Source organism: Stegodyphus dumicola, chromosome 2, assembly GCF_044657685.1.
Source record: "Stegodyphus dumicola isolate Sdum_Otavi_A_Nest chromosome 2, ASM4465768v1".
NCBI lineage: Eukaryota > Metazoa > Arthropoda > Arachnida > Araneae > Eresidae > Stegodyphus > Stegodyphus dumicola.
Window position 1 is genome coordinate 64,437,711 of NC_140769.1, and position 23,977 is coordinate 64,461,687.

A 23,977-nucleotide genomic window follows, 5' to 3' on the forward strand; every position below is an offset into this window, starting at 1 on the left:
AACATTGTTACTACTGGACTATAGCGATACCGTGGAATATGCGGAACACATTTTATTACATTGTAGGTTGCATTGCGAGTGCCATAAGTCATTTAAAGTGAGTTTAGGGCAGATCTCTATTTTGTGGATTCCTGTTTTCTTTGTTAGGAGCTGTGAAGCCTTTCGAGTCTTGCGCGACTTTATTTGTTGTTTGAACTTTTAGTGTTATTATTAATATGATTGGATTTAAATTTTTATGTGTCATTGTAGTATTTTGCGCATTGTATATGTATGATTACATTATGTATTGATGTATTGTATTGTTGATATATAATTTTTCCTTTGTATCAGTATTATTTTTAAGTATTATTTCATTTTCATTATTATTGTATTAAGTCGTTTTGTTTTCTTTTGTAGCAGTATTAACATAGTTTAATTAAGACACAAAAATTTAATTATTCATCTTATACCTTCGCATTTTTATAATAATAATATTTGTATTTTATATTTTTTCTTTGTTTTCTCCAGACCTAGATATTATATTTTTATTACTTAATTGTATCTATCTTCTTGTATTATGAGTTATTTATTTACGTCTGTAAGCCTCGTGGAATACTCTGTGTAACACGAAGAGTTTCGTATTTTTTTCCTTAATTAAAAAAAAATATTTTCATAAACATACATATTAAGCAATTATGCATATGCTTAATATGTATGTTTATGATAATAATGCATATGAAAACATTCATTTGCAAATAGTTTCATAAATTCGTAAAATATATATCAGAAAAATCCATTAACAATTTCATTATTGAGAAAACATCTGGTAAATTGTCTTTCACTGTTAGCAAAATCTGCAACAGTTAAAATTAATTCTTTGATAAACGAATAAGTTTGAACAGAAGCACTATATTTCGATCTCTTTCTGCTTATTTATACTTTAATCATGCTCTTCAAATGTATGCTTTAGCAATTTCCGCATTAATTTATTAGCCATTATAATTTTTTGCGCGTTGAAATGATTTTACCGGAATGTTTTACTTATTATCTTTCAATTGTGCAATAAATGTTTTGAGATACAATTATAAAAAGACATCAAAAATTGTTTTAACGATACTGAACAAATCCGCAATTTCGATTAATTGATACATAATTTTCATAGATTTGAACCAAATAAACTGCAATACCATTATGAAGTTTTGATTCACTACTAAAATAATTTACGGCTTTCTTTCAAAGTATTTCCAGGAGTAAAATCCACTGAGGCATTCAGTTAACAACTTCTCATTAGCGGTTCATTCCTGAGAGATAAATGGGTCAAAAAATTAATTTTCATGCAATGGTAAATTAAACAGGACACTTCCGCATCTTTAACAGTTCTAATTAATTGCTGCATTGCGACTGAACTTGGTTTTAATTTATATGCTGAAACTTAAAAGTTAAAATAAGTTAAAAATCTCGACTAACCGAATTTCGTTCAGTTGAGTAATATAATACTGTTGTCCATTTAATCGATTACGGTAATGCAATCGAGAGCCATCTGCCTAAAGAGACGAAGCTTTATTGGAGGACTTTCAGAGATAAAAAGCTCATGCTCGCATGACACACGCGAACTTGTTTGCTTGGTTTCAAATTGACGTCGATCTTTCATTGTTTGACGATTTTATCCCCCGGCAAAGCAAAAATATATAAAAACTCAAAACATCATTAAAAATTGTAAAACACAGAAAAATCTAAAATACAAAATACACTTAAAATTTTTTTTAAAAATTTGCAACTAAAATTAGAGTTTGTACGTAAAAACGCGTAATTCGGCCAACGGACAGGAAGGCAAAATCTTGGTGCACAAAATTGAAAGTTTATTTTTGGCCCCCACTGTGCAAATGTGCAAAAATATCATTGAAATTACTGCACCAGCTGATTTAATTCACTATTCTATTAAGAATTTTAAATTTAAATAAATAACAACTTCGTTAGGCCTAGCGCCACATAAAGCAAAAAATGCAAATTTACCAACATATAAGAATAAAAGAATTCAGTTCACCGAGCCGAGTAAGAGAGCGAGTATAAATATATTTGAGGTATACGAGATACACACATACGTAAAAACATCACAATAAAATCCCTTCTGAATCCATTTTAAACCCATTTTACAATCGTTGAGAAAAAATGAGTCCTTATTCTGTCTGAACGCACAGATGCCAACGAAGAACATTGTTCAAATGCATTCGAGAGTAGTTCAAAATGGATATTTTCGTTGAAATATGATACTCGAAATTTTCCACGATTGTAATATTTCCTTTACTTCGTAAAAGTAAATAAAAAGAAGTGGATAAATTACTGCAGAATATGTTAAAAAATAAATACATTATTTTTTAACAAAGGATCATAAAACCAAAAAGATTTTTGTGTTTCTCGCAACATCTTCATCAGGGGAGTTGGTGCTAGAGAAATGTAAAACTCATAGTCATTTTTAATAAATCAAAGGCCAAAATGGTGCATAAACTTGTAAAATACGTGTAAATATTCAAGATCGAGTTTACTTACCTGGTTAATTTTCGAGTACTTATTGCGAATAGTATTGTCCTAACAAGCAAGGTCTTCCAACCTTGAACTCCAAGTTTTTCTGAAAAAATACGTATGAATATACTCATCTAGAAGTAATTAATAATCGAAAAATCCGCTTCTTATTATTTTACAGACAGGCAGTTAAAAATTGTAAAACATACTAAGATTTGGGTTATAAAACTATTTGGCGACTCTCAAAATGCAGTTTTAAAAATTTGACAATTCGAATAACTGATCGATTCATGCAATGAAAACATAAAATAATGAATGAAAAGATAAAAAGCAAAAGATGTACATTTTGGCTGTCAATATAGACTAACGGTAAATGAAACTTAAATAGAAGTGATGGATATTTTATCTTTGAAAATTAGGTCGGAAAAAAGAAATATTGGAAATAATTTTAAGTTGAAAATGTATCTCCTACTGCAGTCATTTTAGCGCGATACAAACCGTACACTTTGCCTGTTAATAAATACGTTGATTATGGGATACATGAGATGCAGTAAAAACTATTAAAGCTACTCTTTTACCCTAGCTAGAATTAGGAAATCTGATCCAGTAGTTACAAGCTTCAGAAATGTAAGGCCAATGATGATCAGTTGGTGAAACTATGAAGTCAAGATGCTTCGTACACCATATCCGAAATCGGAAAAGACTCAATTTTCACAGCACAACCGTTTTCTTTTATCGGCTCTGTTTTACTCCCTTAATACAATGGCATGCTATGGGAATTGATTATATTCTCGACAATATGGTCCATCTTTTTTATTATTTATTTAAAACGACGTAATGATTTGTTGTTTTGCTATTGGAAATTAAAAAAACATTGATGAGTTAAAAAGCAAAAATTTAAACTTCCACAGATACATCGTTTTTATACATAAAGTAACTTATATTTTCATTTCCTTTCGATGTGTTTATTGTACGTTGGAGATACGATAATGCTGGAAATAACGAATTTGACGTTATTAGTTTTGAGTTAAATGAAATAAAATTAAAATCTTTGTAAGCAATTAAAATCAAATAATGTTTACGTTATATGTTAATTACTAGTAGATTATCAAAAAATATTATTGAAACCTGTTACAGGCTCAAATATTAAGTTACTAAATAGTAATTTGTTTAATTTTTATCTTATTTGATTTACTAATTTAGTTTAATTAAATTATTTTTAATCAAATTGAATTTGGAAAGATCCCAGTTAACATTGTCTTAAGAATAATGTGCATAAATATTGCAAGTAATATGAATAAAATCTATATAATACTATAATTAATTTTTAAAATTTTTAGTTTCGTTACATTTCCTCAGAATGTACTAGTATATCAAAAAGAAGATAACAAAGGAAGTTATTGGCAGTATACTCGTATGACCTCCATAGTAGTCTATCTTTCCTTTAAAATTTTAGGATGTAACTTAAAAAAAATTCTTCTTCTTGACATAAAAATCTATTTTGTATTTTTTATTTAATGTATTTCATTATTCTCATTACGTTTTTGGCAATATGCATGAGGTATTACAAGGCAAGTATTTAAATACAGGGAAATAAAATTCTTTCAAGTGTAAATCTGCAGCGTTTGTATCAGGTACAGGTGGATTAATATGAATTAGCTTTGGACAAGAAAGATTTTGTAAAATATAGAAAGTGCTACTATTTGTACACAATATTCAACATTTTAACTCAGGTAATTCAATACTCAGTAATATATATATAGGTTTTAATTATTAGTATATAATAACGTGACACACATTTTAGTGTAATTATATGGTCAACATTACCATCAGTACATTATAGATTAGTCTCTACAGTTCACTATGGGTTGGTTTTTATTAGAATTTTTGAATAATATTTTGCACTTTTATTATTTATATCTTTATTTATTATTATTATTATTGATTTTAAAGTTTTATTCAAAAAGAATTATGTACTTCTTATGTTTATAATAGTTTTGATTCATTGTAGAAGTATTAAATAAAGGAACAACAGCACATGATTTTTTAGCGTTTTTTTTCTCTTTCACTAGTTAGTAAGTTAGTAATAGTTCCCTGCGTACTGCTACGATAGGTTATAATTAGCTTTATTTTGTATTTACTTGTCCCCTACATTTCTCTTCTGCATATATTTTGCACTCTATAGAAGGTGGTTCAAAACAATATGTCAAAAATGAAAAGGCCCGACTAAGCAGATTTCGTATAGAAATGTGTGTGCGGTAATGCCTCGTTGAGCCGGTAGAAAGCACTGATGAGTGCGGCGTATAAAAGCTGGATTCATAATTTCCCGCATAGATCTTGAGCAGCATGCATCGTTTAACCAACACGGAGCTTGACGATATACATTTCATGTATGAGGCTGCACAAGGAAATAGATTAGATTCTCAAAAGATGTACAAGGAGAATCAGCTGGATCTCAAATTCTTATTCATTCCCGAATAAGAATCAGCTGGATCGTAGAACATTCGAGCGTCTTCAGAGTTACGCACGAGTGGATTGTTTTATGCGTCCAGGAATGATACTGGCATTGGAAGATATCGCAGAATTCCTGCAGTGGAAGAAAGAATACTAAACACAGTAGAGGATAATCCTTAGTCAAGCTCGAGAGCCGCAGGATGTGAGTTGGGTGTGAGCCATGCAACTGTTTTGAAGGACTTAAACATGAAGATGGCATGTATCCGTATCATTTACAGACAATGTAAGCAATGACCCCTGACGACTATCTTCCACATCTTATTTTGCGCGTTGATACTTATAGCAGACTGCAGGCAATCAAACTTTCCCTGCAGATGTTTTATTCACTGATGAGGCTACTTTTACGCGACCGGTTATGTTTAACATCCATAATTCTCCCCTGCGAACTCATGATAACTCACATGGCACAATAATACACGACTACCAAGAAAGGTTTTCGATTAATGTTTGGGCCGTCTATAGGTATTTCTCCCCCCTTCTTAGCATGCCTTCGTAGTGTAGTGGTCTGCACGCTGGGAGCGTATTCCAGAGGTCCGTGATTCGATTCCTGGCGAGGGCTTTGCTCATTTTTCATCTCTCCTTGCTTTCAAAAAATAGCTGTTGTCTCTACAAGGCATTGTTCACAATAACTTAGTAGGGCCATATATTCTACATAGTCGTTTAACTGGCCACACGTACAGCATCTTCATACAGGAAGTCTTACCTGAACTTTTGGTTTATATTCCTCCAGCTACTTGCAGACGAATGTGGTTTCAGCACGATGGAGCCCCAGCTCACTTCAGCCGGAAGGTCAGGAATCATCTGGCCACTGTTTACAGCCAGCAGCATTGGATAGGACGGGGCAGACCAGTTCCCTGGCCACTGCATTCTCCTGATTTAATCTGCTTAGATTTCTTCTTTTCGGGTCATATTAAAAGCCTCGTGTACGAGAGCCCTGTTATATCTGCAGAAGATCTTGTTGCCCGCTTGCTGTTGGGCATATGCTCGGCATGCCTGACATCTTTCCTAATGTACGCCGATCCATGCGCCCACGCTATGAATTTTGAATCTCGAAAGAGCGGCCATTTTGGCGGCAGCTCTTTTGAACACCTATTGTAAACTGTTAATAATTTTTTTCTTTTGTCTTTACTTGTCTTTTAAGTTTCCTATGATTCATACTGCTTTAGCGCTTTAATGCGGCATTACCGCAAACACATTCCCATACGAAATCTGCTTATTATGGTCCTCTCTACATTTTTGACATATATAGTTTTGAACTACCCTGTATATTGACTTCACAGACATATAACTGAATTGGACTCACATGCTTATATACTTTACTATAGCTTTTAATGTAGTGGTTTCATATGAATATTACTGAAATATTTTCTATACATTTATTATTATATGACATATACAATTTTTTTCCCCTCATTGCGATTTAGAATTTTATCATGTCTTAGATTATCCGTAAATATTAGTAAAATTCACCTGTAGTGTTTACTTTTCATTCTTTACTAGTAAGTAAAGTAGAATTACTCCCTGGATCTTTTGTAAAAGTTAGTATTTATTTAGTAATAATTAGTTTCTTTCTGTACAAGAGAATATTGCGTTAGAACAGTAATCAACATAGTCTATAGCAGATAATATATGAAAGCCTTTTCTTAAGTATTATTTATTAACAAATTGGTTTCAGCTGTATAGCACAGTAATATTTCGCATTGATCTATTTATATGTTATGTTGAATTCGCACTTTCATATGTACCATACTGTATTATTTTGTATCATATTGATCATAGAGTATCATATTGATTTAGCAAGTTAGCTGTTTTTACTTGTATTTTGTAATGGAGTTTGTTGAATCACTATCATGGATGACTATTGGTAATACACATCCACACACATTTTATCTTACAACGTAATTTTTTACTATAGAATTTGCACACAGTAATTATGCTGCTCAAAGTTTTGGAATCATTTGTATATCACTAGATTATTATTATCACTATTTTGTCTACATTTCGATAGATAATAGATTTCCCCTCTGGGATGGTTTATAATTCCGTTTGGTTCACCTCCGTGGTCGAAAGCTATCTCAGCGCCACACTCTATGAAGAAACATACTATGAATAAATTTTATTTTTACTGAAAAGGCCTTCCAGCGGCTGAACGGTAACGTCTCTGACCACTAGTAATTCGGTTCGAGGTTCGAATACCGCGAACGGGTTGGCTGCAGGGGAGTTTTCGTGGTTTTCCCCATGTGTATACCAGCCAGTTTGCCTTAGAAAGTCCTCCACGAAGGCATTCCTTCCCTTAGGCAGATAGCCCTCGAGGCTTTGCCATAATCACACACACTATTTTTATGAATTGTACCACTCATCAAGCTGAAAGTTTTCTGATGAATTTTTATACCCGATTCTGCAAAAGCTCTGTAATTGGAAGCGTATACCTCGAATCGATATTTAAGGAAATGGAACCTACAGCGACTTTTTTCAAATATTTCGTGCACTCATCATGTAATAATAAAGCATATTTGATTTTTCGTATCATTTACTGACATCTACGATATCACGTCTATTTATTTTCTGACTTTCATGCTCTAATTTTTAAATTATTATCTCTTCTCTCTTAAACTTTTTCACTTGACCTTTCGGCTATTAGACAACTAAAAAAATCACCTGTAGTCTATACTTATGTAATCGACCTCCCACGTTTATTTAGCCTATGGGCACAAACCCATCACAAAATCCGGAAATAATAAATAAAACCTGCGTAAGGAACTAGACGTGATTGAAAGACATCTTCTTGCTTGGAATGGATTTCTGGTTGTGCCGAATAATCACAGTCTTCAGCTATCCCCTCCTTCTCGAGCATACGACCCTTCGATCGATTCCCTACAAATAAAGTTAAGCGTTTTCTTTTAAATGTTATTATATTTCAGTATTTCTGAACGGTCAATTGTTTGACTTTGACGCTGTCTGACTGAAATGGAGTTCTCGAGAGTATAATTGCCACAGCAGATCGATGAACGGGGAAAATAAAATTTCAATTGTTTGGAGAAAGTTACAGTTAAAAGGAAATTGCCTTAGAAGTTATATTGTTTTCTGTATGGCAACGTTATAATAGTTTCGTAGCATACACTTCTAGGTATTGCAAAAGGTGAAAGTGGAAGTTTTTACGTTTCAAGATTACTGAATATGAAATTCTCAAAGTGTGGGCGGATGCAAGAATTGTTAGAAGGCTACGAACAAAAACGCATTTAAATTTTATATGTTTTCTCGGTACGGGAAAAACGTCTAATTTCACAATTTTTCGCAATGTTTTAAGTTACGTTATTATGCCGTAGTATGAACTAATCACGAGTCCTCGTCACTTTGTGGCATTCAGAACTGCTGTCATTCCGTCATTTCCTGGTTATAAGCTCTTTAATTTTTGTTTCAGTTTACTGCCTTGCAATTTTAAGTATCCAGCTTTATGACTTCTAACTTACTTTTTTCTGTTTTATAAATTACAGCAGTTCACTGTTCAATGTGAAAAAAAAATCTGAAAGCTTTCAGATTTTACATTATGTCCAAAGGGGCGGTATTTTTTTATTTTTTATTATAGATTATAGATTATCGATTACCATTAGAAGTGATATCAATGGCATGATCAATGGTTTCTTTACTACCGCCTTTTAAGTTTTATTGATGACTGTTCTGTTCTTCAGTATAACGGAAAATGGTATCTATAAATACTCAAGTACACATCCTTTCTCGTACTTTGATTAAAAAATATTCCATCGATCGTCGTATATCCTTTGGTACTAAAGTGTTCAGGATTCGTTCGCAACTCGAGATTCATGCATTGAAGATATTTGCAAATTGCCTTCCTTCCAAACAATCCAAATGGATATTGAAATCTCCGGCCAAGACGGTCTTACATTCTTCGTCGTATTCTAGAGTCCAAAAATTGGCATCGAGTATATGATCGGTACTAAAGTTTGGTTTTGAGCACAGAGACAGCGAATCTATTTTTATCTTGCACGTAGACCACGGCCATTTGTACATCGCTATAATTAGTTTTGAATTATTTCACATTTTTATCAATCAGATTGTCGCCCCATCAAAAACAGCGTATCTTTAGAATTTCCAATAGACAGTCTCGCGCGCTGGAGAGAAAAATGTTTTTCTTTTGTATAGTGTTGCCATTGCTCGTTTTGAAATTGTTGATTTTGTTAATCAAAAATTCTTAAAATTTTACAAAGTATGAAATAGATAATAAACAGAATTCAAAATTCGGACTTCTAAGTGCCCATATTCGGGTGGAGGATTACGTTGTTCAAAATTTTGTCTCTAGATGCCATCGTTTTTTCACATTGCGAGAAACATACAGGCATTTATGCAAATTCTTCCTTAATTTCTTTAAGTATAATACTGGGCAATATTATTTGGTGGCAACAATTTAGAAAGGGATTCGCCGTTTATAGTGAAACGGCACAAAATGCCGTTTCGAGACTAATAGCCCTTCTGAGGTACCGCCCCTTTGGGCTAAAAAAAAAAGACGAGAGAGAGAGAGAAAGCTATTACAATTAATAATGATACTTAACATGGCTTCGTAGTGTAGTGGTCCTCACGCTTTGCGTGTATTCGAGAGGTCCGAGGTTCGAGTCCCGGCGAGAGCATTGCTCCTTTTTCATGTCTCCGGTTCCTACAGTGGCGCTACTAATGTCTCTACAGTGGCGCCCGAACTAAAAAAGGTGATGTTTAACATTAGTTTTTTTTATGTTAGAGCTTTTCTTCGAGGTGATAGATTGTATTTAAAGTCTGGAAATTAAAATTTTTTATTTTAAAAACATTCAATAACCATGTTTTATGGTCGACTGATAAGATTAAGAATTATTTTGAGAGACCATCCAAAGTTATATTTCGGAACTTAGTTCAAGAAAAATTGCTAATCTGGGTGGGAACTCTGATTTTGTTGCGTGATATCAACAGATTATTTTTATTTGGCAACACAGAAATGTGAATATCAAATAAATTCACAAATTTGAGAATACTGCTGAGAATTTAATTTCATCCTTATATTTCATTATTTGAAATCAAGTTTTGGAAATAGCAAATAGTCTTCTATATTTACAGAGTAACCAACAAAACTGATCATACATGTTCAGTTCATGTATTAAGGCGTACATATAAAATTCATCGGAATAGGGCCAGTGATCGTTTTGACGTTTAGAAAACGTTTCCAGAACTTATAAAAGTCATTTAGCGAAACCCGGGGTTAAATTCTACTAGAAATAGTAATTCATTACAATTTCCGTTCCTACTAATCGAAATGACTACTAAATGAGGTTTTAGCAATTATCCTAAAAAGAGAATACAGGTCAGGATTCTTTGGAAAGTCTTCCACGATGTCTCCTTTGCCTTAGAGACATAGGTGCAATACATAGGTGGTTGTCGATATACAATCTGGTCCCATTCTGATAAGTTTACTTTAAGCTAAAAATATCGAATTTTGAAAAACAATGTGTACCGTATAACTACGAACGAGGATCCTGGATTAGGGACGTGATCTAATGGCCACCAATTATGGAAAGACTTCGTTAAAGATTTTTCTGATGTCAATGGATTATATTAAATTCCTTCATTAACAAGAAAATTCAGAAAATGCTGCGGATGTGAGACAGATTATTTATCATAATAGGAAAAAGAAATATTTCTGAATCAATGTGCCATGATACACTGCTGTGTCACGAAAGTCTATGTGGTGAAATTTTGGTTAGGGTATTTAAACATTAGAAAGTACACGAAGGCTATCTTAAGATAGCCCTCGTGAAAAGCTTTCTAAGGGAAACTGGCTCGTATTTACGATACACATGGTGAAATTTTCTATTTCAGAAGTAAGATAACCTAGGAAATTCAGTTCTAGGAAGACTATCTAAACTTAGGAATTACTGCGTCTGAGTTATAAAAACTGGAAACAATTCTGGTTTAAGAAACCTGAAAATAAACCTGAAAACAATCCTGAAAAAAAAAATGCTGAATGTAAATTAATTGTTAGATGATGGATGCTGTAGTACACAAATAAATCAATTTATCTTACTTCTGACGAAAAGTTATATGTACATCGAAAAGTTATATGTACATCGTTTTCAGTTTCGGCTGATGTGAAGCAAAAATTTCAAAAGTTTATTTGACTTGTTCATTGAGTTCCCTAATTAAACGAAATATTCAAAGAAATAGGAAAAATGTTTGAAAAATTGTGAAAATGCCAGTTTGGAGAAAATTGGTGTTTCAATGACAGATAAAGAATAAGAAATTTTCCCATAATTTCTTTCATATTTTTTTGCAAACTTCCTAAAAAGAAAGTTAAAAAAAAGAAAAAAAATTGGGGAATTCTCAAAACATAATACATTGTTACTTTACATGTCTACGAGTTCCACTTTCTGGCAGCTATTTCTTCATTGCTGTTATTATAACTCTAGACCACCTGGTGGTTTGACGAGAGAATTGCGGTGTTCATTGTAATATAATGATAGAGTGAAAAAGAGCTGCAGTAGAGACTAGAGAATATATAATAGATGCTTCAAGAAGATTTTATTTTATAAAGAAAACTTCATTTTAATCCTTAGTTAAGTATATATACTTGAAATATTTCATAACAGCCGCTCCTTGACTTACGAAAAAATTGCAACTTGATAAATAAATCATAAGTGGAATATTATCGTACATCGCAAATGCATCTTAGACTCTTAACTTATGAAACCTGTGTAACCTAGACTATTGTAAGTGTGTTCAGAAGGCTTCTGTTGTAGCATGTAAAGAAAAATTGTTCATCAGTAATCCTGTTTTGTAGTAAAGACTTCAACTGAATACTGGACTTAAAGTCTGGATGCGATTTAGCCATTTCGAGGTTCTACGTATAAACTACTTATTTTCAGAGACAACCAACAAGTTGTTTTATGAGGTTTTTGTTTGTTTATATGTTAGGTTATATTATTTGAATATGAAAAAGGCCATGATGGTTATTTGCTTAAGAGGAGATATGTTTTCTCGGAGGACCTTTCTGAAGGAAACAGGCTCATATTCAAGTGACACATAGCAAAATCACAAAAGCAACCATGCAGCCAACCCGATCGAACTACCAGTATTCAGCCGGCCTTTTAACCACCCAGCTACTAATGGATCCACTTATGTTTATGAAAGTAAAACGAAAATAAATTATAAAGATTAACGAGATTTTTCTAAGGCCTCTAAAATTTGGGAACCTAAGTGGTAACCAAGGCCTTGTTGAAAATACAGAACAAAACCACTGTACGTCTAGTTACCCTGAACGAGGTGAGCTGAAAATACTCTGCGCCTATAGGAATCTTTCGTGTTCAGTATAAATTAATGTTGGGATTGTTGCTAGAACAAGACCATCAGTTAGGCTCTCGTCTAGTAAAGCTCGAGATTAGTTTGATTTAGATTGTCAATCATAATGTTTTTAAGAAAGATATCAAAACTAAACAGTTTATGATCAAAACCATCCCGTGCCTTACTGTCAACCTGTTTGATCACATACTTTACAAGTGCTAACAGAGAATAGATCCAACCTCAAAATGCGAAATGCAGATTGTACTGAATATCTGAGGCATTTGCAACATCCTAAACTCATAAGATCGAAAATGGAATCAGAACAAATCGCAATGTAAATCTTTATGTAAAATTTAGAAAAATTACATTTTGATGTGGATTACTCTAGTCGTTTCTTGAAAAGGGATAAATATGTTTTGGGAAGGAAGTTTAAGTTGGTGTGAAGTTTATAATTAATAATTACTTTCTTGAGATTATTATTAAGAGAAAAGCAAAAATTATGATTCATTTCAGTTTAAGAATAACTGAAAAAAAAAAGGAATTTATAGCTAATAATTTCCTAGGCTCAGCACTTTCAATAGTTAAAATCCCGGGCCGTGGTACATACAACAGCTTTGCGGCTCTCATTGATTGAACAGTGTGGCGCATACAATTTTGGACGTTTTGTCAATGTGTAACATTAAATAATAAATTTCTCTTAAAAATCAAAGGTATTTTTCTCCTAGACATGTAGCTTGAGTGCTGTGCCATAATGAGTTAACTAATTAAATATCATTGGGATGAAATCCGGTATTTCGGTAAGCATGTAACAACGAAGTTCACCGAATTGGCGTTTTCGCTTTTTAAGTTCACACTTATATCAGATAAATAAATAATTCAAGTGTATAGTAACATGATCTTTAAACCAAGCTTTCAATAGATGCTCTGGTAGTAATTAAGTTCTTAGCTAAAGTGCTTAACATACTGTAGACATCTTTTTCGAATCGCTAATAAAATTAACATAGATGTACTATAAAGAAGTTATAAATTAATACCCTATCGTTTGGATACTGGCTTGTAAGAAAGAAAGAAACACCGCCTGTAAATGTTTATCTGAACTGCTTTACATCAGATTGTGTGCTGCTTGAAATATCTGTCTCGCTGTAGCAACCTTGAAGTTACTGCATGGAAAATTTCAGAGACATTATACTAATCTTACGTGGCAATAATGAATTCTAAACATTATTCGAAATGTTAAAATTCTGTTATTAAACTTTCATATTTAAATAGTATTAGGCTAGTTTTCTGGTCTCAAGCTATAGCAAACAATTTCAGATATTTCCTTAAGTCCAACAAACTGGAGAAGTACAGTTGTGAACAATTGCTGCAGGGTTCTGTTGCAAACATTTCCGTGTTTTTCTAATGAAAGATCATTTGGTTTATTCTATGTCAGAAGCATGAATACCGAAAAGTCATTTCAATCGAACAAAGAACAGAAATTGCTGTTTTCTACTGTATTGTCCTTTTTCACGGCTTTCAGATTTTAAAAGTCGATTTTGAAAACTGACTTGTTAGTAGAAAAGTATCAAAATGTAATTGTACTATTTAAAATTATGTTCTATGATCATATTTTACTTTAATTTCTGATTTTAGAAAAATCATGTTTTCGTATATGACATTCCCATTTTTTCCTGGATGGGGGGACTCTAATTAAATATTATTTACCTTCTATTAGCAACTTATCATTTACACTCAGAGCTACATATTGTTTTAACATTGATAAAAGATGTATTTGACATCTGGCAGAAAATAGGCTGAAGAATATGTCTGATATTATCAATTGATCTATCTGCTGTAACTTAGTATACAACCAGTCATAATTAGGCATGGTTCCTCATTAAATTTATCTCAATGATATTCTGTTAATAAGTATTTTTTAAATTTTCTTAATTTAGTTTAAGTAAATTTTCTACATTAAGTGAAACGTGAAATTCGATCCGCAAATATGAATTAATATGCCGAAATTATGACACGAACAAAGTATCTATGATGGGATAATTAGATTTCATATCTTATATCAAATTTATATTTTCCTTCTTGGGAATTTAACTTCATCCATATCAGATATACAAGTTGACACTAGAAAACACAGAAAATAATTTACTTGTCGCTCCAGGAGGAAAACTTGAACAACCGTGTGACGGTAAGAAATCGAACTTTCTTTCAAATATCTTCCTACACTGTAATTTATCAAACTATACTAATTTTTTCTTACAATTATCTGCAGAAGAGCCCCTGTTTTTTTACCGGTCATCAATGAAACGGTCGTCATTAAACTTCAGTAACGTAAAGTTTCATTGCTGTAACACATAGGCACGTCCATCAGACGTTTCTGATACAGAAAAAAAAATAGTTATTGTTATGAAGAAATGATAATAAAGAAGAAAAAGTAATTTATAAAGGAACATCAGACGAATAATTAAATACATCTAATGAAATTCTCCAATGATGGTGTCTGACGTTAAAAATGCTTTTATCAATCATATTAATGTTATAAAACTTTATAATGTCATTAAGGACAACATATGTTATTCTAAAGTCGCTCAATTTACCAATAATCTACAGAAGATCTTTAGATATCGGGAAACACTTTGAACATATTCAATCTAGAAGTTTGTCAATATCAATAATAACACATATCGTTTCTGAATCGCTCAATTTGTCAGTATTCTGCATAAGAATTCCAGATATCTGGAAATAACTTTAAACATATTCCGTCCAGAAGATTGATAATATTATTAAGAACACATAATTGCTTTTAAGTCGATCATTTTGCTATTGTTCTACAGGAGAACTCTAGATTTCCAGGATAATTTATAATCCAGACGATATTCTGTCAGGCTTTGGAAAAATTTAAATAACTGTGTTTTTGCGCTAGGTTAAATATGCAGGTAATATATCTATAGATCTTTTGACATCAAATATAATTCTGAGATATTTGAATAGTTTTTATTAAAAATCATTGGCATTGTTTCAATTTATTATATTTTATGCACTAGTTTTGGAACAAAACTTGCTTTCATTAGAAAGTGTTTATTCGCTCTTTATTAGACTGCAAAGCCGCGAAAAATAATGTAGATTATAAATAAGAACCAGATAATAAAGAGCAATTATCAACACAGGAGCAATGAACTCTCTTGGGAAAGTTTATTTCCTTCACGGCAACTACGATTTGCCTCATTAAAAACCAGACAAAATTCACCAAGCATGACCTCATTAAATGTTAAATTATAATACACAAAATGTAGCTAAAATAATTAAATAAATGATAAATAATAAAATAATAGGTAAAACTAAAAAAATGTAATTTATATTTTTATAAAATATTTCAGTTTGTAGTTGAAACAACACAAGACAAATTTTAAGATTTGACCAAGCAGAATTTTTTAATTACTTGAAAATATCGATAATAATTTTTTCAGTTAAAATATTTTTAACTGTACTTTATTTCCTATCTTGCTGTTACCTCCATTGTTCTTCCCTGTATTTTTTAATGCTGCCAAACTTTTAATAATTAAAAGTTAAAAGCAATTCCTAATTTGTATTTTTATAAAGCATTAGAGTTCGCTGTTGAACGGCGTGTGACAAATTTAGAACTTTATCGTGCAGATCGTTTTAGCTGCATGAAAATATAAGTAGAAACATATTTTTGTTCAATATAAATTTTAACGGTTTTTCATTCGCCCGCCATGTTATTAATTTTCTCATTACACCTTTTTTAATGTTCTTAATACACAAATTATTTTTCCTAACAAAAACAGATTATCGCAATTTTTAAGTCTTCATATTTTCCTTTTACATGATATTTTAATATATACGAACAGTGAACACAAGTACTTAAGATGAAATCTAATATAAAAGCTTCATTTAACTTATAAATCCTGTATTTTTAAACTCGACGATCACCAAAACAAATTGTAATGGTTTTAAATCGAAATGCCAATTTGTTTTCATTTCCTTAAGTATATATACATATTTTTAATACAATCTTTTTATAAGTAGTTTCTTTTTTATTAAATAAAAAATATGTAATTGATATATTTGGAATATAGCCAGCTGCCGTTGAAAATCTCGTGACCCGGACATGATATACGGAGTACTATTAATCTCAATTATTCGTTAAATTTAATACTGATTTCAAATAAGAAATATGAAGAGATGGCACGCTATATTGTTATGTCGGAAGCAGTTTGGAAAATACAGAAGAAAGAGCGTCAATAGGTATAATTATAGGTATATCAATAGATATAATTGCTGAATTAAGCGTCGTTGATAATAATATGAAGTATGTTGAAGTTAGTATAAAAAGAGGAGGCATGTGACATTACATTTCACCAGCTGTCAAGCTTGGGGAGTTTCTTGAAAAATCTGTACGAAAGCTCCAGAAAGAAGTTGATAGATTGGAAGATGAGATGCCTTACAGCCTTGTAGATGCTGCAGCAGGAAGTCGAGAGTACACTGAAGGATAACCAATCTACTTGAGATCCATTTTGCCTGGCCGATGTTATTGCTTTTATTCAAAATTCCTGTTCCTTTCTATTAAAATAAAAAAAAAATCATGCTTACTTTTGTGATATTTTTCTGCATGTTTTTTTAACCATCAACACTTTAAGCGCTAGTAGAAATTTTAATATTTACAAGATTTGACATTGTTTCACTATTGCCTGTTTCTTAAGATTTTTTAAAAGAGAGTGGCTAGAGAAATTACTACCGTTTAAACTTATACCACGAGGTCTGATCTTAATGTAATAAATGTTGGTGGTGGAGCACTCTCTCTATTAATTGTACTGTTTAGGCTTGCAGGAAATAAGTCACATGAGAAGAAGAAAAAAAAATCATGAAGAGCTGTCAGCATTGTGCACATTATTAAGGTTTGAACTTTTGACCTTACCCTAAAAGAATTTGTATCTACATTTTGATGGCACAGGTCTAAGCTATAAATAAAATAAATGTAGATATTATAATTAAAAAAACTGTCGTACTCTTTATCAGTGGTATTCAGTCTATGAGTCACGGCCTCAAATGGGGCGCAAAACAGGTGAAAATATTTTAGTAAATTTAACTAAATAAGAAATACAGCATAGATAAAAATTAAAAAAATTGGTTTTTAAAATATTAAGTTCTATAGAGATTATTTCAGATAGCAAGGACTTCAAAGAGATAGACTCTGTCTCTTTGATATATCGTTGTTTAAAATCCAGTTTATTCCGAATATATCTTGGACGACTTCATGTACTGTATTTTTATTATTTTTATTACAAGATTAGATTTCGACAAATAATATTCAACTGTCTGTTATCACAGAAAATAGCTCTAACCCATTTATCGTAGGGGTGTTTTTAAGGTTTGCTTTTAAGTTTGCCACCATCTTAATGGCGAATTTATTTTTTCTAAACTTTCTCTTTCTCGCGGCTAAAATTCGCCAAACAAACTAACAATAAAACATTCACTTGGCTCACCTGTACTTAAAATATACGAGTACTTGTCCTGTTTCTATAGCGACCACCACGACCAATTAGTACTAGACATAATGGCGATGCCATTTTTTCTGGTAGACAGACAGTAACATCGAATTCGTTTCCAGAGGACGTGCGCATAAACGGGGGACGACAGCGAAGGTTCTACTTACTGTCAACATGGCACATTTCTAAGTTTAAATATTATTTTGTTGTATTCTGGTAGACATAATAATTTTAAAATACAGAATACGTAAACAAAGATATGGGCCACTAAAGTTTTAGTATTAGGCAAAATCGAGTTTTGATTAAATTTATAACATAGCTAAATGAGACTTGCTGAAGCAATAAAACTCATCATCGAGTGATTGGACTAGGTCCACAGAGTTTTCGTGATTTTCTTTATATGTTTTCCACAAAAGCATCCTTCGCCTTCGGCAGACAACCCTATCGTACGCTGTCACGAATCTAATTCATAGTCCAATTTTTCATTTTTTAGCACTCAAAGCTTCTTGCACTTTATGACAATCTATTGGTCTTGTTGATTTGGTGTTCTTCAAGCGAAGGCTATTAGCATCTGCGCTTTAAATTTTACCTGTATTCTGCTGATTGCATGTGCATCATTTTCTTTACTTGTATTTTTTGTATCTGATAAAATTTTTCATTCATTAATAAATCAAGCGATCTTTTTAAAAAGTGTTCTATGTCTTTTGCTTTGTAAACAATGATAAAATTAAGGCATATTATTTAAAACGCGTTCGAAAATTTACCAAAATTTAATTAACTGATCAAGGGAAAACGCACGTGTGCTGTTCGCCAAAGAGAAAAGATCATTTCCTGAAAATCTGTTCATATATTTTAATATGGCAAAACATGTGGGAGCTATTTGACAAGCGGTTACTTTCGTGAAGGACTTTCAAAGTAAAACTGGCTCGTATTTGTATGAGATATAAGGAAAACCAGATTTTATATGTAAAATTATTCGTACAGAAAATACTGAAAATTAAAGCAGCTTTCCCCTTTGCCTGGTTTGTATATGGACTCAATAACCAGTATGCAGCGGATTATCCATCTGAACTCTAGTGGGCTGAACATAAATTCAAATAAATAAAATGAAATTCGATGCAGATTTTCGAGTTCTCGAACATATCTTGTCATCTACTGATTGAAATAAAAAATACCAGAGAAAACTTTGAGACAGCGTCCTCTCTCCCCAAAAATGTTCTGTCCTTCAAAGGGCTAGCTGAAACTTGTCCCTAGGATGTCTAAGATTCGATTAAAGATAACTAGATATATCAATAGACAGATGGAGAATCTGATTTATAACACTGAAGACCAAGGACGAAACATGTTATGGAGGATTCTTCTCTAGTTCTTTAAAGTATTATATGCTACTGGTGTAAATTATATTACGTGTAAAGTACATTTCATATGAAAGATTCCGTGAAATAATCTTATATTTAACATTTTTCATTTATAGCTATTTAAAATTTAAATGAAAAATGTTACCCAAGAGATGATGCACTGATACATCAAAACAAAAAATACACTTTACTACAGAGTACTTTAACATAAAGTACACTTTAACATTTAAAATGTTTTTAAATGGTAACGGTTTTAATGTAGTATGTGTTGCACGAAATGCTAATTTACACATAATAGAGCAGAATCTTGTCCACCTAAAAGAAACAGAAAACAGAAGAATCCTTATTGATTTTGCTACAAACCTGATTATGATTACACTACAAAATAAATGCAATTAAATTATTCCTTATTTCAATAATTAAGTACAGAAATCAAACAGAGAATTTAAAAATTCAGTTTTTTTAGAAGTGAAAGATGTTAAAGAACTAAGATACGAAGTTTACCATTTTATTGCTGCTTTAAATTTTATATTTTCTAAGCCAGAAATAAATAAAACACATAACATTTCACAAATTTAAATACTATAAGGGGATCTGGATTCCCCGTTTGCCTCTGAGGAAATTCGGGCTTTGGAGAGATGTATGAGTGCCGATAAATTCTTCCTATCAACCTCCTTCCCCAATTTCGTTATTTTCGCTGAAACCCAAGGCAGTCAGAAATCCCGCCGCGAAATCGCCGTGACGTCACGCTAATGATGTCACGAGGCGAAACAAACTTTTTTGAGTCAGAAAAGTTTCACTTGAGGTCGCCGCTAGGTTCCGAGCTCCTTCTTTCTTACCTGTGCCACGACTATTCCGGCTTCCATTCGACACTTACACCTCGGGCCTCTTAAAAAAAAAAATTTTTTTTTTTGTTTTTAGTAAAAAAAAACCCGTTCTTTTTAAAACGTCTCTAACTCGCGATGATACAACAGAACTGCCGCCGATGAGCGACATTTTTTACAATAACAAGAACGTACCGTTTAGACCACCAAGTGTTCAGGAATCAAATAATAACAGAAGAGTTTTGTGGTGTGTCAACTCGGTGAGAGTACGGGACAAATTTTTTTTTTTTTTTTGTCCGGAGTGTTCTTGTAAGGCATGAAGTTAGTGACTACTAGTTGGTCGTGGGCTTGTATAAGATCACTGGCCTTAGTGATTTATCTCTTGACCTTGGTAACATCACAGAAGGTAAAAGGTAAGTACTTTGTTTTTGTTAAGTTTTTGTTTCTTGAAATGGGAGACATATAAAATTTTCTGCACACATGTGCGTGAAGAATTTAAATTGCTTCTGAAAAAGGAAAATTGGGATTTATGTTGTTTATTTTTTGTATCGAAATTTAGTAAAAAAAATTAACCATTTATGTCTTGCATAAAGTTTGGCGTATCTAATATGTTTCAAAGATAAATGACACAGGTAGCATTTTAATTTAAAATTTAAACATTTTATTAAATAATATACAAGTTAGATTACGGTTTTTATTGATTTAGATACTATCGTAAATCTAGATACCATGCTAAAATAAAAAATCTTGTTATTTTCGCTTATCTAAATTTTCTAAATTGTTTTTCGGTATTTTACACTAAAACGCAGAAATGCATTTGCTCTGAAATACATATAAAATTATTACGTAGTGATCATGACTCTGTTTTCTTTTCGAATGTGTGTGACGCACATTTGGTTTTGAAACGTCCCACCTTCCACAAAATAATGATTTTACAGATTCTTAGTTTTTAGTATGATACCCAAATATCAGATAAGTACAAATATAATTTTGAGCAAAATACACGCTTGCAAGAAAAAACAGAACAATTAAGTATTTAATCAAAAGTTAAATTAGAAATAGGTAGTAAAAAACGTTTGAGTATTTCTAATGCTTTTTTTAAATGTCGGCAATTATTGAACTGCGAATCCTTTTAAAACTTCAGCTGATTTGGTATCCATCTTAAGTATGTTAACATCCTGTTTTATTTAATGGTTTTTGTTTTATTAAGAATATATATTTCAGTTTGTTATCTTCAATTTGATTGACCGGATTTTATCTTTAAAGAAAGTTAAACATTTTGTAGGTTAGCAGACAAAATACTTTATTTATCAACTTTGTTTTATTTGTAAATTCATTAGGCCCGGCTCTGCAAATTACGACCATCTCATCAATTAAAGTTTAAAATTGTAGTTTACATTATATATTTATTCGCCACGTGATAGTAAAATGTTAATACTAATATCTTACACAAGCATTAAGTCCAGGGAATTTAGTTTGCAAACGGGAAATTATGTAAGAATTGTAATTTAAAATTATTTTTTTTATGAACTGATGTTGGACACAAATACAGATATATTAAGAGAATTGGATATTTTGAAGCAAAAGAATACAAACAAATGCTGAATCAGAAATTAAAGTTAGAATTTTCAGTACCGTGTTTAAATTCTTATTACATGAACTGTAGATAAAAGTACAATTTTGTGATAATGGCAGTTTTTTTTAGTTGAATGTAATATTTCAAAACAATAGACGAATAACAGTATAACATAGTTGGCATTACCTCTTACTGCAACATATACACATTTTTTAAAAATTATTATTAGAACGCTTTCTTAAAATGCATACCTGAAATTGCTCCAAAAATTCATGTGAAATTTCGAAATTACTAGATTCAAGGTACTAAAATTTTTTACAATATTTGTGAATCATAAGTTATAAGAGGAAGTACAATAAATTTATAATATCTCGATATGTTTAAGATTACGTCATAGTACATTCAAATGGAAATTCTCTTACAAACATAGATAAAAAAAGGTTAAGAAATTAAAACGGTTAAGAAATTAGCAATTTGTAATCATTTTAGCATTTCTTACAGACTGCCAAATATGTGTGTAATGACACAATTTCAGATTTTACGAGTTTATACAGGGAATAAAGTCGGGAAGAGCGCATTCATAAGCGAGATACGTACATCGGAATGTCATCTGTCACATTTAATTCCTTTTCACGTAAATTTAATATTCTCCTTTGCCAAAATTATTTTCATAATTATTTTCGTTTTCAATTATAAAATTATTTTAAGTAACGTAAGTTGAAATATTTTTTAAAGTATTCTGCATTGCAAAGAAAGTAACTCGCGTATTGTTTAAAATATAGATAGATAGTAATCCAGATGCTTAATTAAACGAACGTGTATTTCAATTAAAAATGCCTGAAACAAAAAGTGCGTTCTCAAATTTAAAGCATTTAACGGAAACTGTTTATATTTGTAGTTAATTATCTATTCTGAATTTAAGTTACTTTATCATATGCTTAATCTTCATCAACCGGAATTTAAGTTTAATTACTTTAAAATACACCTTTTAGAAATATATTTGCCAAAATTGTTTATTTCCGAGATTATAATTTAAACAAACATCTCACAGATTTACAGTTAAATTTATCTCATGGCGGAGAATATAGGAGAAAGGCGGAGAATATAATCTTCATAAAAAATTTGTCCTCTATCATTTTGCTTTTCATCAAAAAAATTCCCAAGAAATAATTATTTTGACGTAAATTAGCATACTAATTTTTTTTTATTCTGGCGCATAGAGCAAGTAACAAAATTTAAAATTAGGAATTACGAGACGACGAGACGAGCTCTCAAAGAGAGGAATAACGTAAGATTGCCCTTGAAAGTTTTATTCAAATTCTACGCCAAACTAAGATCACATTTTTCTTTTTTCTTTGGGGGGGGGGGGAGCATAATTTCAAATTTCGCATTGGCATACGAGTATTTCCCTTCTTTTTGAATTACAAAATTCTGTGAAATCGCATATTATTTTGTAAAACCTTATTTGGTTTCATGTATCTTCTTTTAATGACTTTTGTTTTATGAAATTTCGCATAAAATTTTATTATTTTAATGAAAAACAGGTAGCATAGTTTATTAAATTAATTTTTTTCTTATCATAACATCGGCATTTAAAATTAATTGAAGTTGATATCTTGTTCAATTACTTTCGATTAATAATATTCTATAATTATTGTTACTATTACCTGCTAATTTACAAATAGTCTGATATAGTAGATGCCTGCATTTTGGTACAAATTTTTACCATCTAAAGCTTTGTACTTTTCTACGAAGCAAAATGCTAATCTCATTACCACAATTATTTTTAATGCAGATATGGAACGTGTTTTACCCTAACTAAAAATAATTTCTAGACATAACTGATTACACACCTGAAAACGGTTCTGACAAAATAAATTTATTAATGGGCTGAACCAAACCTTACTGATTAGCGCTGAAATTGTTTTGCATTAAAAATTGAAATTATCGACAATACTTCACTGTTAACTGATCTTCCAGGAGGAATTTTTGACGTTAATAATGAAGATGCAAAATTTAGTGTTAACCTTAAGTGGCATGATTTTGCCGATTGTCGCAGTTTTCTTCTAATAAAAAAATTGGGATTAATTGTATTCTAATTACTTGATATATTTTGAATTGATGGTATAAAACTTATGATTTATCTAGTGGTTATATAATCTTTAGATACGCTGTTTCTCAGTTAATGATAATTGTATTAAACTTATATAGTTATAAAATAATTCGCATTATAGCATACTGAAACTATAATAACAAAGCAGAAATATTTCTGAATTAAATTCCGTTATATTCTAAAAAATCTCATTTACTATGCTCAATGACTTCTTAGAATCGGGAAGTACTTCTTTCTTACCATATGTGCAGAAGCCCGAGCGAGAACACGTATTT

General features: G+C 31.4%; 1 protein-coding gene and 1 long non-coding RNA gene across 3 annotated transcripts in view; one reads left to right on the forward strand and one right to left on the reverse strand.

Annotated features, from left to right (window-relative positions):
* Window positions 1-16,697: 16,697 nt before the first annotated feature.
* Window positions 16,698-19,843, reverse strand: LOC146998462 (uncharacterized). Its single transcript, XR_015039309.1, has 2 exons — window positions 19,694-19,843; window positions 16,698-16,905 (listed from the first exon to the last, which is right to left on the reverse strand). It is a non-coding gene; the product is annotated as an uncharacterized LOC146998462 (long non-coding RNA).
* Window positions 19,844-19,989: 146 nt separating this feature from the next.
* The window catches only part of LOC118195019 (dual oxidase-like), a 511,368-nt gene continuing 507,380 nt past the window's right edge, over window positions 19,990-23,977 (forward strand). For both annotated transcript variants that reach the window (XM_035366249.2, XM_035366251.2), the window contains exon 1: window positions 19,990-20,426. In XM_035366249.2, coding sequence (XP_035222140.1) covers window positions 20,330-20,426 — 97 coding nt within the window. In that variant the 5' untranslated portion in view covers window positions 19,990-20,329. The remainder of the gene's footprint in view (window positions 20,427-23,977) is intronic.